General features: G+C 51.2%; 1 protein-coding gene across 1 annotated transcript in view; it reads left to right on the top strand.

Annotated features, from left to right (window-relative positions):
• Positions 1–16386, top strand: part of SKIC2 (SKI2 subunit of superkiller complex) — a 54190-nt gene that overhangs the window by 10063 nt on the left and 27741 nt on the right. Inside the window, 8 exon segments of the mRNA XM_075581668.1 lie at positions 801–854; positions 1108–1292; positions 5198–5332; positions 6048–6193; positions 7255–7401; positions 12455–12539; positions 12625–12731; positions 14016–14162. Of these exon segments, the coding sequence (XP_075437783.1) occupies positions 801–854; positions 1108–1292; positions 5198–5332; positions 6048–6193; positions 7255–7401; positions 12455–12539; positions 12625–12731; positions 14016–14162 (1006 nt within the window).

Raw genomic sequence — 16386 nt, 5'->3', positions numbered from 1 at the left:
CATCACAGGGGGGCACCGCTGACCCTATTATCTTATAGTAATCCTGTGTGTGAGACGCCCTCTTATCCCATCACAGGGAGGCGCCGCTGACCCTATTACCTTATAGGAATCCCGTGTGTGAGACGCCCTCTTATCCCATCACAGGGAGGCACTGCTGACCCTATTACCTTATAGGAATCCCCGTGTGTGAGACGCCCTCTTATCCCATCACAGGGAGGCACCGCTGACCCTATTATCTTATAGGAATCCCGTGTGTGAGACGCTCTCTTATCCCATCACAGGGGGGCACCGCTGACCCTATTATCTTATAGGAATCCTGTGTGTGAGACGCCCTCTTATCCCATCACAGGGAGGCGCCGCTGACCCTATTACCTTATAGGAATCCCCCTGTGTGTGAGACGCCCTCTTATCCCATCACAGGGAGGCACCGCTGACCCTATTACCTTATAGGAATCCCCTGTATGTGAGACGCCCTCTTATCCCATCACAGGGAGGCACCGCTGACCCTATTACCTTATAGGAATCCCCTGTGTGTGAGACGCCCTCTTATCCCATCACAGGGAGGCACCGCTGACCCTATTACCTTATAGGAATCCCGTGTGTGACGCCCTCTTATCCCATCACAGGGAGGCACCGCTGTCCCTATTATCTTATAGGAATCCCGTGTGTGAGACGCTCTCTTATCCCATCACAGGGAGGCACCGCTGTCCCTATTATCTTATAGGAATCCCGTGTGTGAGACGCCCTCTTATCCCATCAGACAGAGGCACTGCTGACCCTATTATTTTTTCCCCTGATAGATCTCTTAACGACCCCTCCCGGATGGAAAACCGGAATTAATTTCAAACAGCCAGGTAACTGCATTACTGTACAAACAGTACATAGCTACTACAAACAGTACATAGCTACTACAAACAGTACATAGCTACTACAAACAGTACATAGCTACTACAAACAGTACATAGCTACTACAAACAGTACATAGCTACTACAAACAGTACATAGCTACTACAAACAGTACTACATTGTCTGTGTGCAATCCTAGAGGCTCAGAGTCTTGCAACTCTAGGTCTATACCATAGCTTTCCCCCCTCTCTCTCCATGCAGGTGCCCGCCCACCCTCCGGAGTTCTCCCCCTCACCAGCCTCTTGGGGTCCCTGGAGGATTTCCATCTGGTTGAGTCCAGTGATGAGGAGGACGGAGGGGAGGGCATAACGGCAGCTGGCGGGGAAGAGGAGGAGCAGAAGGAGAAACTGCCCCGTACTAACAGCCTAGAGGAGCTAGGAGTGAAGGTGAGAGGGGCACAGACCCAATTAATATTCAGCAGTGGTCATTAATATTTAATGGAGGTCATTAATATGTATCAGTGCTCATTAGTATGCAGTGGGATCATTAATATGTATCAGGGCTCATTAGTATGCAGTGGGATCATTAATATGTATTGGTGCTCATTAGTATGCAGTGGGATCATTAATATGTATTGGTGCTCATTAGTATGCAGTGGGAGCATTAATATGTATTGGTGCTCATTAGTATGCAGTGGGATCATTAATATGCATTGGTGCTCATTAGTATGCAGTGGGATCATTAATATGCATTGGTGCTCATTAGTATGCAGTGGGATCATTAATATGTATCCGTGCTCATTAGTATGCAGTGGGATCATTAATATGCATTGGTGCTCATTAGTATGCAGTGGGATCATTAATATGCATTGGTGCTCATTAGTATGCAGTGGGATCATTAATATGCATTGGTGCTCATTAGTATGCAGTGGGATCATTAATATGTATCCGTGCTCATTAGTATGCAGTGGGATCATTAATATGTATTGGTGCTCATTAGTATGCAGTGGGAGCAGTAATATGTATTGGTGCTCATTAGTATGCAGTGGGATCATTAATATGCATTGGTGCTCATTAGTATGCAGTGGGATCATTAATATGTATCGGTGCTCATTAGTATGCAGTGGGATCATTAATATGCATTGGTGCTCATTAGTATGCAGTGGGATCATTAATATGTATTGGTGCTCATTGGTATGCAGTGGGATCATTAATATGTATTGGTGCTCATTAGTATGCAGTGGGATCATTAATATGTATTGGTGCTCATTGGTATGCAGTGGGATCATTAATATGTATTGGTGCTCATTAGTATGCAGTGGGATCATTAATATGTATTGGTGCTCATTGGTATGCAGTGGGATCATTAATATGTATCTGTCACGTGTGGCACACCTGTGAGCACGTGACCTGCCTACGGGACAAGGGTGTCCAAGTTTTCACCTTCACAAAGGTTCCTCAAATGAACAATATCTCACATCAATCCGTCCCAATATAACAACTATGAAGAACGGCGCACACGTGAGCACGTGACTTAGATATGCAACCAGGGTTAATAATAATAATAATAATAATAATAATATACACGGCTACTCTAACCAACTCATCTTTCGCCTCCGCAAGGTACTTTCGATGAGTTACTAATAACCCCTTACTCAGTTGCATTCATATCTATACGCTGCCACCACCCGAGAAATGATGTAATTATATATATATATATATATATATATAGACCATACGATACCGGTTGCAACACGACATCAAGGGACAGCACGCAGGTAAGTAAATCAAAAATGTTCTATATTTGATAGAAGACACAAAAAACGACGTTTCGGTCCCCCAGTGGGACCTTTCTCAAGGTGGTGCACCACCTTGAGAAAGGTCCCACTGGGGGACCGAAACGTCGTTTTTTGTGTCTTCTATCAAATATAGAACATTTTTGATTTACTTACCTGCGTGCTGTCCCTTGATGTCGTGTTGCAACCGGTATCGTATGGTCTGTTATTGCTTTATGGGATAAGCACCAAAACTTATTTACTTGCATATGGTGTGCCGGCTGTGCATTGGATTCTATATATATATATATATATATATATAAATAAAAGAAGACAGCGCGGCTCTCATAGCGTAATACTGTCATTTAATAATGAAATAAACGTGCAGGTGAGTCACGGACACTTACATTGTGCAAAATAAAATCAGACGATAAGTAGAGTCTTTACTATCACCCGATGGAGCCTCCGTAGATGTGTACCATGTGGGGTGTCCAACGCTCTCCTGTCGTGGATGCCGGGAGGGTGTGCGCGCACCTGATCTCCTCCTGGTTGTAATCCCGCGGGAGCCCGTGTCCACCAGTACTGTAGGACACTGACACGTAGTCAGACTTCCTGCATCAGGATTCCAAACGTGATGGAGGACGGACAGGCTCCAAATCGAGCAAAAGATGCAAATGCTCAAAGTATGAATGATAACAATAAAGAAGTCCAGTGCTAGCTACTTCCCTACGCGTTTCGTCGCGACATGCGACTTCCTCAGGGGATAAAGCTGTACTAGCAAAGATACCATACATGTATATATGCCATAATAAAATGAAGCACATTAAAAACACCTGAATGCAAATTGATTGCTATAATCATTAACTCTTAAGGGGCTGGAGGGGGAGAGAGGGATGAAACATGAGGGAAACATAAAGTGATGACAGGATATATTTCAAAAACTTCAAACATTAAAAAAATATATATATATATATATATATATGTATATATGTACAGGCATACCCCGCATTAACGTACGCAATGGGACCGGAGCATGTATGTAAAGGGAAAATGTACTTAAAGTGAATCACTACCTTTTCCCCACTTATCGATGCATGTACTGTACTGCAATCGTCATATACGTGCATAACTGATGTAAATAACGCATCTGTAACAGGCTCTATAGTCTCCCCGCTTGCGCACACCTTTGGTACAGGCAGGGAGCCGGTATTGCTGTTCAGGACGTGCTGACAGGCGCATGCGCGAGCTGCCGTTTGCCTATTGAGCGAGATGTACTTACACAAGTATTAGTGGTTTTTATGTGGACATTTATTTGTGTGCAATTATCACCCCTGTGGTCTGGTATTCCGGCTAGCGCAGCAGTGTTTTTTTCTTGGTATGTATATATATATATCTATATCTCTATATCTATATCTGCCAGGGTCTCGGGTCCCTATTTATTAAAGAAAAACGATGCCCTTAACAGACAAAAATCTGTTGTAGCCAAATGTGTCCGAAAATGTAAATACTCTCTCCAGAGCGCGCAACAGTTCATTCAGAGCCCAAAGCATCACTTATTAATGTTTGGCTTTAATATACAAAAACACATTGCTTAGATTACATACAAAGATTATTACAGGAACATACAATCACAATAAAATGCAGAACAGCTTCTTAAAATAACAGGATAAAACAGAAACCCCTATACATTACGTTACCACATGTCCTATAGGTCCTGTCCCAGAGAGGTCACTGGCGCAGAAAGATGAGAATTCGCGTGTCTGATGCCAAACGCACATCTGAGTTCTGATTTTTCTATTCCCGCATGCCGACCTTAATGCCCAGACCTTCTGCATGGAAACGCCTAGAAGACCCCCCACCCCCTGTCGTAAATCAGCTACTAGGCCAACAGTTTTACCACTTAGAAAAAGGGAGAAGGAGCGGCTCAGCGAGTAAAGACACTGACTGGCACTGAGAGTGTGAAGCAGGGGAACCTGGTTCAATTCCTGCTGTTGGCTCCATGTGACCTTGGGCAAGTCACTTTATCTCCCTGTGCCTCAGGCACCAAAAAAAAACAAAGATTGTAAGCTCCACGGGGCAGGGACCTGTGCCTGCAAAATGTCTCTACATAAAACTAGCAGCGCTATACAAGAACAAACAATTATTATTGTTATAATTATTAGAAGAAAAAAACAACCTTGCTTGATGTTGATGTATATTAATTTCCCGAATAATTACACAGACGCCATCTTCATGGCTGCGTCCGTGCTTTCCACACGCACGCCTGCGTATAAAATGTGACCACCTAATGTTTATTTTCGCAGGCGAAACAGTTATCTGTCTCTTGCGCCTCTTACCCAGGCAGTGTGTGGTGTGATTCGTCTAATCACATCAGTGACAGATATCTATTTGTGACGCTTACGAACTTGCTGTCGGGACCATCACTTCTTATATTTAATAAAGCCCCACAAACTAAGCGGTGACCTGTGTGTCGCCCCTCTCTGGGATTCACAAGGGATAGTTCGTGAACATTTCGTTTTGTCTTCCCGCCCCCCCTCTTTCCTACTTCCCTCTCACCCCCTTCTCCCTCTCTTTCAGGTCTCTTCTCCTCCGGACGCCCCTCCGGTCTCACTCCCCCCACCAGATGTGACCCCGGAGCAGTGGTCGGTGCCCCTAGACGTTACCTCCCCTGTGGCAGATTTCTATAAACGCATCCCTGAGCTGGCCTTTAAGGTGGGAGACGTAATCTGTGTGTGTGTGTGTATTCACCATGGTTATAACAGACATATAATCGAAGACCCATCCGAGTGGAGCCGTGAATAATCCCAGGGTATTCTGAAGCATAAGTCCCAATGTAGATATAAGCGGGGGGCCACACAGATCTATACCCAAGAGATCCCGATAACGCCTTGTACGGGCTTCGGTAACCAGCCCCACTTTAAGACCAGCAGGGCTAGTAAGGTCACGTCATCCGCATCAACTGTGGCCTCCCCAACGTCGTGGGCTGGCCAGGGTGGTGGACCTCCGGTCCGTGCATCGGTGTAGCTACGCCACGATGTGCCACAGGAACCAGGTCAAACGGCTGGAGAAGGCACCATGGTTTGAGGTCCTCGAGGGGGGCCACGGTGTTCAAGGTGGATACAAGTGGAGCCTCCAGCTGTAGGAGGAGCCAATCTCTATCGCCCCCTCTTGTGGGTTTGGGAACACAGGGTCGATATGCCTGTAGAGTCGCCAAAGTGTGGCCTCTCTCCTTGAAATGTCCGGCCAATGTTTGAAACTCGTATTTTTATATCTCTCTTCCTCCTCTCTCCCTCTTTCTCCCCCTCTCCCTCTTTCTCCCCCTCTCCCTCTTTGTCCCCCTCTCCCTCTTTCTCCCCCTCTCCCTCTTTCTCCCCCTCTCCCTAACTCCTCTCACCCCCTCACCCTTTCTCCCCTCCCCCTCTTTCAGCACCCCTTTGAGTTGGACCCGTTTCAGAAGCAAGCCGTTCTGTGCCTGGAGTCCGGCTCCTCTGTTTTCGTTGCCGCTCACACGTCCGCCGGCAAAACCGTGGTGGCAGAGTATGCCATAGCCCTGTCCCTAAAGCACATGACCAGGTAACCCATCCTAGAGGTGCCAGGCTCTGTGTATCACCCTGTGCCAGCCCTAGAGGTGCCAGGCTCTGTATATCCCCGTGCCAGCCCTAGAGATGCCAGGCTCTGTATATCCCCCTGTGCCAGCCCTAGAGGTGCCAGGCTCTGTATATCCCCCTGTGCCTGTCCTAGAGGTGCCAGGCTCTGTATATATCCCTATGCCAGCCCTAGAGGTGCCAGGCACTGTATATCCCCCTGTGCCAGCCCTAGAGGTGCCAGGCTCTGTATATCCCCCTGTGCCGGCCTTAGAGGTGCAGGCTCTGTATATCCCCCTGTGCCAGCCCTAGAGGTGCTAGGCTCTGTATATTCCCCTGTGCCAGCCCTAGAGGTGCCAGGCTCTGTATATCCCCCTGTGCCAGTGCTAGAGGTGCCAGGCTCTGTATATCCCCCTGTGCCAGTGCTAGAGGTGCCAGGCTCTGTATGTCCCCCTGTGCCAGCCCTAGAGGTGCCAGGCTCTGTATATATCCCCCTGTGCTAGCCCTAGAGGTGCCAGGCTCTGTATATCCCCCTGTGCCAACCCTAGAAGTGCCAGGCTCTGTATATTCCCCTTTTGCCAGCCCTAGAGGTGCCAGGCTCTGTATATCCCCCTGTGCCAGCCCTAGAGGTGCCAGGCTCTGTATATCCCCCTGTGCCAGCCCAAGAGGTGCCAGGCTCTGTATATCCCCCTGTGCCAGCTCTAGAGGTGCCAGGCTCTGTATATCCCCCTGTGCCAGCCCTAGAGGTGCCAGGCTCTCTATATCCCCTCTGTACCAGCCCTAGAGGTGCCAGGCTCTGTATATCCCCCTGTGCCGGCCCTAGAGGTGCCAGGCTCTGTATATCCCCCTGTGCCAGCCCTAGAGGTGCCAGGCTCTGTATATCCCCCTGTACCAGCCCTAGAGGTGCCAGGCTCTGTATATCCCCTCTGTACCAGCCCTAGAGGTGCCAGGCTCTGTATATCCCCTCTGTACCAGCCCTAGAGGTGCCAGGCTCTGTATATCCCCTCTGTACCAGCCCTAGAGGTCTCCCTCTCGCACTCTCTCCCATAGGACTATATACACCTCCCCCATCAAGGCTTTATCCAATCAGAAGTTTCGGGACTTCAAGAAAACATTTGGGGACGTGGGGCTGATTACAGGGGACGTGCAGCTGTATACGGGGGCGTCCTGCCTCATCATGACCACGGAGATCCTACGGTATGTGTGTGTGTTTGTGTGTGTGTGTGTGTGTGTGTGTGCACGCGTGTGTGCGGGTGTGCGTGTGTGTATATATATTTTAACTGCCCCCCGCACGACACCCCCACGTGCGCGACACGTCCCCTATGTACTGTACAACACAACGCTCCTTTCCCCAGACTCAACGTGTGCGACGTCCCCCTCCCGACGCGCTCTGCGACGTCCCCCTCCCGACGCGCTCTGCGCCGTCCCCCTCCCGACCCGCTCTGCGACGTCCCCCTCCCGACGCGCTCTGCGACGTCCCCCTCCCAACGCGCTCTGCGAAGTCACCCTCCCGACGCGCTCTGCGACGACCCCTCCCGACGCGCTCTGCGACGTGCCGTATTTTGCCCCTGTACGGTGTAGTATAATGATCTCTGCTCCTCTCACAGCTCCATGCTGTTTAACGCCTCTCCCCGACGCGCTCTGCGACACCCCGACGCACCGTATTTTGCCCCTGTATGTTGTGGTATTAGGATCTCTGCTCCTCGCTGTATAACGCCCCCCTCCCGACATGCTCTGTGACACCCCGTCGCACTCTGGGACACCCCAACATGCTCTGCGATGCCCCTGATGCGCCCTTGCGACATGCCGTATTTTGCCCATGTACGTTGTTGTATAATGATCTCTGCTCCTCTCTCAGTTCTATGCTGTATAACGCCCCCACACATACCCCCATGTTGCGTTCTGCGGTGTGCCGACGCAGACTGCCGATGCGCTCTGCGGCATGCCAACTCACTCTAAGGCGTGCCGTATTTTGCCCCTGTACTTTGTAGTATGATTTCTGCACCTCTCTCGGCTCCATGCTGTATAACGCTCCCCTCTCCTGACGCGCTCTGCGACGCCTCTGTACGTTGTAGTTTTATTTCTGCTTCTCTCTGTTCCATGCTGTATAACACCCCCCTCTCCCGACGCGCTTTGCAACACCCCTGTAGGTTGTGGTATTATGATCTCTGCTCCTCTCTCAGATCCATGCTGTATAACACCTCCCTCTCCCGACGCGCTCTGCGACGCCCCTGTATGTTGTAGTATAATGATCTCTGCTCCTCTCTCGGCTCCATGCTGTATAACACACCCATCTCCCGACGCGCTCTGCGACGCCCCTTTATGTTGTGGTATAATGATCTTTGCTCCTCTCTCAGCTCCATGCTGTATAACGCTCCCCTCTCCTGACGCGCTCTGCGACGCCCCTGTACGTTGTAGTTTTATTTCTGCTTCTCTCTGTTCCATGCTGTATAACACCCCCCTCTCCCGACGCGCTTTGCAACACCCCTGTATGTTGTTGTATAATGATCTCTGCTCCTCTCTCAGCTCCATGCTGTATAACACCCCCCTCTCCCGACGCGCTCTGCGACGCCCCTGTATGTTGTAGTATAATGATCTCTGCTCCTCTCTGGGCTCCATGCTGTATAACACCCCCATCTCCCGACGCGCTCTGCGACGCCCCTGTATGTTGTGGTATAATGATCTCTGCTCCTCTCAACTCCATGCTGTATAACGCTCCCCTCTCCCGACACGCTTTGCGACGCCCCTGTATGTTGTTGTATTATGATCTCTGCTCCTCTCTCAGCTCCCTGCTGCATAACGCTCCCCTCTCCCGACGCGCTCTGCGACGCCCCTGTATGTTGTAGTATAATGATCTCTGCTCCTCTCTCAGCTCCATGCTGTATAACGCTCCCCTCTCCCAACGTGCTCTGCGACGCCCCTGTATGTTGTAGTATAATGATCTCTGCTCCTCTCTCCGCTCCATGCTGTATAACGCTCCTCTCTCCCGACGCACTCTGCGACGCCCCTGTATGTTGTAGTATAATGATCTCTGCTCCTCTCTCAGCTCCATGCTGTATAATGCTCCCCTCTCCCGACGCGCTCTGCGACGCCCCTGTATGTTGTAGTATAATGATCTCTGCTCCTCTCGGCTACATGCTGTATAACGCTCCCCTCTCCCGATGCGCTCTGCGACGCCCCTGTATGTTGTAGTATAATGATCTCTGCTCCTCTCTCAGCTCCATGCTGTATAACGCTCCCCTCTCCCGACGCGCTCTTCGACGCCCCTATACGTTGTGGTATAATGATCTCTGCTCCTCTCTCAGCTCCATGCTGTATAACGCTCCCCTCTCCCGATGCGCTTTTTGCGTCGCCCCTGTATGTTGTTGTATAATGATCTCTGCTCCTCTCTCAGCTCCCTGCTGCATAACGCTCCCCTCTCCCGACGTGCTCTGCGACGCCCCTGTATGTTGTAGCATAATGATCTCTGCTCCTCTCTCAGCTCCATGCTGTATAATGCTCCCCTCTCCCGACGCGCTCTGCGACGCCCCTGTATGTTGTTGTATAATGATCTCTGCTCCTCTCTCGGCTCCATGCTGTATAACGCTCCCCTCTCCCAACGCGCTCTGCGACGCCCCTGTATGTTGTTGTATAATGATCTCTGCTCCTCTCTCAGCTCCATGCTGTATAACGCTCCCCTCTTCCGACACGCTCTGCGACGCCCCTGTATGTTGTAGTATAATGATCTCTGCTCCTCTCTCAGCTCCATGCTGTATAACGCTCCCCTCTCCCGACGCGCTCTGCGACGCCCCTGTACGTTGTGGTATAATGATCTCTGCTCCTCTCTCAGCTCCATGCTGTATAACGCTCCCCTCTCCCGATGCGCTCTGCGACGCCCCTGTATGTTGTAGTATAATGATCTCTGCTCCTCTCTCAGCTCCATGCTGTATAACGCTCCCCTCTCCCGACGCGCTTTGTGACGCCCCTGTATGTTGTGGTATAATGATATCTGCTCCTCTCTCAGCTCCATGCTGTATAATGCTCCCCTCTCCCGACGTGCTCTGCGACGCCCCTGTATGTTGTAGTATAATGATCTCTACTCCTCTCTCAGCTCAATGCTGTATAACGCTCCCCTCTCCCGACGCGCTCTGCGACGCCCCTGTATGTTGTAGTATAATGATCTCTGCTCCTCTCTCGGCTCCATGCTGTATAACACCCCCATCTCCCGACGCGCTCTGCGACGCCCCTGTATGTTGTGGCATAATGATCTCTGCTCCTCTCTCAGCTCCATGCTGTATAACACCCCCATCTCCCGACGCACTCTGCGACGCCCCTGTATGTTGTGGTATAATGATCTCAACTCCATGCTGTATAACGCTCCCCTCTCCCGACGCGCTTTGCGACGCCCCTGTATGTTGTTGTATAATGATCTCTGCTTCTCTCTCAGCTCCATGCTGTATAACGCTCCCCTCTCCCGACGCGCTCTGCGACGCCCCTGTATGTTGTAGTATAATGATCTCTGCTCCTCTCTCAGCTCCATGCTGTATAACGCTCCCCTCTCCCGACGCGCTCTGCGACGCCCCTGTATGTTGTCGTATAATGATCTCTGCTCCTCTCTCAGCTCCATGCTGTATAACGCTCCCCTCTCCCGACGCGCTCTGCGACGCCCCTGTATGTTGTTGTATAATGATCTCTGCTCCTCTCTCAGCTCCATGCTGTATAACGCTCCCCTCTCCCGACGCGCTTTGCGACGCCCCTGTATGTTGTAGTATAATGATCTCTGCTACCCTCTCAGCTCCATGCTGTATAACGCTCCCCTCTCCCGATGCGCTCTGCGACGCCCCTGTATGTTGTAGTATAATGATCTCTGCTCCTCTCTCAGCTCCATGCTGTATAACGCTCCCCTCTCCCGACGCACTCTGCGACGCCCCTGTATGTTGTAGTATAATGATCTCTGCTCCTCTCTCAGCTCCATGCTGTATAACGCTCCCCTCTCCCGACGCGCTCTGCGATGCCCCTGTATGTTGTAGTATAGTGATCTCTGCTCCTCTCTCAGCTCCATGCTGTATAATGCTCCCCTCTCCCGACGCACTCTGCGACGCCCCTGTATGTTGTTGTATAATGCTCTCTGCTCCTCTCTCAGCTCCATACTGTATAATGCTCCCCTCTCCCGACGCGCTCTGCGCCGCCCCTGTATGTTGTAGTATAATGATCTCTGCTCCTCTGTCGGCTCCATGCTTTATAACGCTCCCCTCTCCCAACGCGCTCTGCGACGCCCCTGTACGTTGTGGTATAATGATCTCTACTCCTCTCTCAGCTCCATGCTGTATAATGCTCCCCTCTCCCGACGCGCTCTGAGATGCCCCTGTACGTTGTGGTATAATGATCTCTACTCCTCTCTCAGCTCCATGCTGTATAACGCTCCCCTCTCCCGACGCGCTCTGCGACGCCCCTGTATGTTGTAGTATAATGATCTCTGCTCCTCTCTCAGCTCCATGCTGTATAACGCTCCCCTCTCCCGACACGCTTTGCGACGCCCCTGTATGTTGTGGTATAATGATATCTGCTCCTCTCTCAGCTCCATGCTGTATAATGCTCCCCTCTCCCGACGTGCTCTGCGACGCCCCTGTATGTTGTTGTATAAGGATCTCTGCTCCTCTCTCAGCTCCATGCTGTATAACGCTCCCCTCTCCCGACGCGCTCTGCGGCGCCCCTGTATGTTGTAGTATAATGATCTCTGCTCCCCTCTCAGCTCCATGCTGTATAACGCTCCCCTCTCCCGACGCGCTCTGCGACGCCCCTGTATGTTGTAGTATAATGATCTCTGCTCCTCTCTCAGCTCCATGCTGTATAACGCTCCCCTCTCCCGACGCGCTCTGCGACGCCCCTGTATGTTGTAGTATGACGATCTCTGCTCCTCTCTCAGCTCCATGCTGTATAACGCTCCCCTCTCCCGATGCGCTCTGCGACGCCCCTGTATGTTGTTGTATAATCTCTGCTCCTCTCTCAGCTCCATGCTGTATAACGCTCCCCTCTCCCGACGCGCTCTGCGACGCCCCTGTATGTTGTAGTATAATGATCTCTGCTCCTCTCTCAGCTCCATGCTATATAACGCACCCCTCTCCCGACGCGCTCTGCGACGCCCCTGTATGTTGTAGTATAATGATCTCTGCTCCTCTCTCAGCTCCATGCTGTATAACGCTCCCCTCTCCCGACGCGCTCTGCGACGCCCCTGTATGTTGTAGTATAATGATCTCTGCTCCTCTCTCAGCTCCATGCTGTATAACGGTTCTGACGTCATTCGGGATTTAGAATGGGTTATCTTTGACGAAGTTCATTACATTAACGATGCTGAGGTAAGACCGTCTCCCTGGCCCTATAACCTCCCCCGCTCCCTCCCGCCCGTCCAGCCCTAACCACCCCACGTCTCTGACCCTACAGCGCGGCGTCGTATGGGAAGAGGTCCTAATAATGTTACCTGATCACGTCCAGATAATCCTATTAAGCGCCACTGTTCCTAATACCCTGGAGTTTGCAGACTGGATAGGGTGAGTGCTCCTATATATCCTATATAGGACTGTAATAGGGTCTCCCTCGTATGTCCCATTTATACAGTAGGACTCTTATAGGGGTTTCTGTGTCAGTTTATAGGGCAGTCTCCATCATATCTCCCATTTATACTATAGGACTTTTATAGGGTCTGTGTGTCCGTTTATGGGACGGAGTCCCCCTTGTATCTTCCATTTATACTGTAGGACTTCTTTAGGGTCTGTGTGTCCGTTTATAGGATGGAACCCACTTATATCTCCCATTTATTATATAGGAGTTTTATAGGGTCTGTGTCCGTTTATAGGATGGAGCCTCGGTTGTATCTCCCATTTACACAATAGGGCTGTTATAGGATCTGTGTGTCCGTTTATAGGACGGAGTCCCCCTTGTCTCTCCCATTTACACTATAAGACTGTTATAGGGTCTGTGTCTCAGTTTATAGGACGGAGTCCCCCTTGTATCTCCCATTTATAATATAGGACTGTTATAGGGTCTGTGTGTCCGTTTATAGGACGGAGTCCCCCTTGTATCTAACATTTATAATATAGGACTGTTATAGGGTCTGTGTGTCCGTTTATAGGACGGAGTCCCCCTTGTATCTAACATTTATAATATAGGGCTGTTATAGGGTCTGTGTCTCTGTTTATAGGACGGAGCCCCCTTGTATCTCCCATTTATAATATAGGACTGTTATAGGGTCTGTGTCTCTGTTTATAGGACGGAGTCCCCCTTGTATCTAACATTTATAATATAGGACTGTTATAGGGTCTGTGTCTCTGTTTATAGGACGGAGTCCCCCTTGTATCTAACATTTATAATATAGGACTGTTATAGGGTCTGTGTCTCTGTTTATAGGACGGAGCCCCCTTGTATCTCCCATTTATAATATAGGGCTGTTATAGGGTCTGTGTCTCAGTTTATAGGAAGGAGTCCCCCTTGTATCTCCCATTTATAATATAGGGCTGTTATAGGGTCTGTGTCTCTGTTTATAGGACGGAGTCCCTCTTGTATCTAACATTTATAATATAGGGCTGTTATAGGATCTGTGTCTCTGTTTATAGGACGGAGCCCCCTTGTATCTCCCATTTATAATATAGGGCTGTTATAGGGTCTGTGTCTCTGTTTATAGGACGGAGTCCCTCTTGTATCTAACATTTATAATATAGGGCTGTTATAGGATCTGTGTCTCTGTTTATAGGACGGAGCCCCCTTGTATCTCCCATTTATAATATAGGGCTGTTATAGGGTCTGTGTCTCGTTACGGTGTAATTAATTGATTACAGGAGGATAAAGAGGCGGAAGATATACGTTATCAGCACCATGAAGCGTCCGGTCCCGTTAGAACATTTTCTGTATACGGGGAACAGCACGAAGACGCAGAATCAATTCTTCCTATTGGTCGATGCTGTGGGGGCGTTCCAGACAAAAGGGTAAAGCCCCGCCCACTGCGCACCTCATTATAACAGACTAATAGGGCCGCCATCCTTATAGGGTCAGTTATACCTCCCTTCACTTGGGTGAAGGGGGATTACTATAAGGTAATAGGGTCAGGGACACCTCCCTGTGATGGGGTAAGGGGGTCTCTCACACACACGGTTATAGGGTCAGCGGCGCCTCCCTGTGATGGGGTAAGGGGGCGTCTCACACACACGGTTATAGGGTCAGCGGCGCCTCCCTGTGATGGGATAAGGGGGCGTCTCACACACAGGGTTATAGGGTCAGCGGCGCCTCCCTGTGATGGGATAAGGGGGCGTCTCACACACAGGGTTATAGGGTCAGCGACGCCTCCCTGTGATGGGGTAAGAGGGTCTCTCACACACAGGGTTATAGGGACAGCGGTGCCTCCCTGTGATGGGATAAGGGGGCGTCTCACACACACACAGGGTTATAGGGTCAGCGGTGCCTCCCTGTGATGGGGTAAGAGGGTCTCTCACACACAGGGTTATAGGGTCAGCGACGCCTCCCTGTGATGGGGTAAGAGGGTCTCACACACAGGGTTATAGGGACAGCGGTGCCTCCCTGTGATGGGGTAAGAGGGTCTCACACACAGGGTTATAGGGACAGCGGTGCCTCCCTGTGATGGAATAAGGGGGCGTCTCACACACAGGGTTATAGGGTCAGCGGCGCCTCCCTGTGATGGGGTAAGAGGGTCTCACACACAGGGTTATAGGGACAGCGGCGCCTCCCTGTGATGGGATAAGGAAGCGTCTCACACACACAGGGTTATAGGGTCAGCGGCGCCTCCCTGTGATGGGATAAGGGGGCGTCTAACACACACAGGTTTATAGGGTCAGCGGCGCCTCCCTGTGATCGGGTAAGGGGGGGTCTCACACACACAGGGTTATAGGGTCAGCGGCGCCTCCCTGTGATGGGGTAAGAGGGTCTCACACACACAGGGTTATAGGGACAGCGGCGCCTCCCTGTGATGGGATAAGGGGGCGTCTCACACACAGGGTTATAGGGACAGCGGTGCCTCCCTGTGATGGAATAAGGGGGCGTCTCACACACAGGGTTATAGGGTCAGCGACGCCTCCCTGTGATGGGATAAGGGGGCGTCTCACACACAGGGTTATAGGGTCAGCGGTGCCTCCCTGTGATGGGGTAAGAGGGTCTCACACACAGGGTTATAGGGACAGCGGTGCCTCCCTGTGATGGAATAAGGGGGCGTCTCACACACAGGGTTATAGGGACAGCGGTGCCTCCCTGTGATGGGGTAAGAGGGTCTCACACACAGGGTTATAGGGACAGCGGTGCCTCCCTGTGATGGGGTAAGAGGGTCTCACACACAGGGTTATAGGGTCAGCGACGCCTCCCTGTGATGGAATAAGGGGGCGTCTCACACACAGGGTTATAGGGACAGCGGTGCCTCCCTGTGATGGGGTAAGAGGGTCTCACACACAGGGTTATAGGGACAGCGGTGCCTCCCTGTGATGGGATAAGGGGGCGTCTCACACACAGGGTTATAGGGACAGCGGTGCCTCCCTGTGATGGGATAAGAGGGTCTCACACACAGGGTTATAGGGTCAGCGGTGCCTCCCTGTGATGGAATAAGGGGGCGTCTCACACACAGGGTTATAGGGTCAGCGACGCCTCCCTGTGATGGGATAAGGGGGCGTCTCACACACAGGGTTATAGGGTCAGCGGTGCCTCCCTGAGATGGGGTAAGAGGGTCTCACACACAGGGTTATAGGGACAGCGGTGCCTCCCTGTGATGGAATAAGGGGGCGTCTCACACACAGGGTTATAGGGTCAGCGGCGCCTCCCTGTGATGGGGTAAGAGGGTCTCACACACAGGGTTATAGGGTCAGCGGCGCCTCCCTGTGATGGGATAAGAGGGTCTCACACACAGGGTTATAGGGTCAGCGGCGCCTCCCTGTGATGGGATAAGAGGGTCTCACACACAGGGTTATAGGGTCAGCGGTGCCTCCCTGTGATGGGATAAGAGGGTCTCACACACAGGGTTATAGGGTCAGCGGTGCCTCCCTGTGATGGGGTAAGAGGGTCTCACACACAGGGTTATAGGGACAGCGGTGCCTCCCTGTGATGGGGTAAGGGGGCGTCTCACACACATACGGTTATAGGATCAGCGGCGCCCCCCTGTGATGGGGTAAGGGGGCGTCTCACACACATAAGGTTATAGGGTCAGCGGTATAA

Source organism: Ascaphus truei, unplaced genomic scaffold (genome assembly GCF_040206685.1).
Source record: "Ascaphus truei isolate aAscTru1 unplaced genomic scaffold, aAscTru1.hap1 HAP1_SCAFFOLD_1473, whole genome shotgun sequence".
NCBI lineage: Eukaryota > Metazoa > Chordata > Amphibia > Anura > Ascaphidae > Ascaphus > Ascaphus truei.
This window is presented reverse-complemented; position numbering and strand designations above follow the sequence as displayed.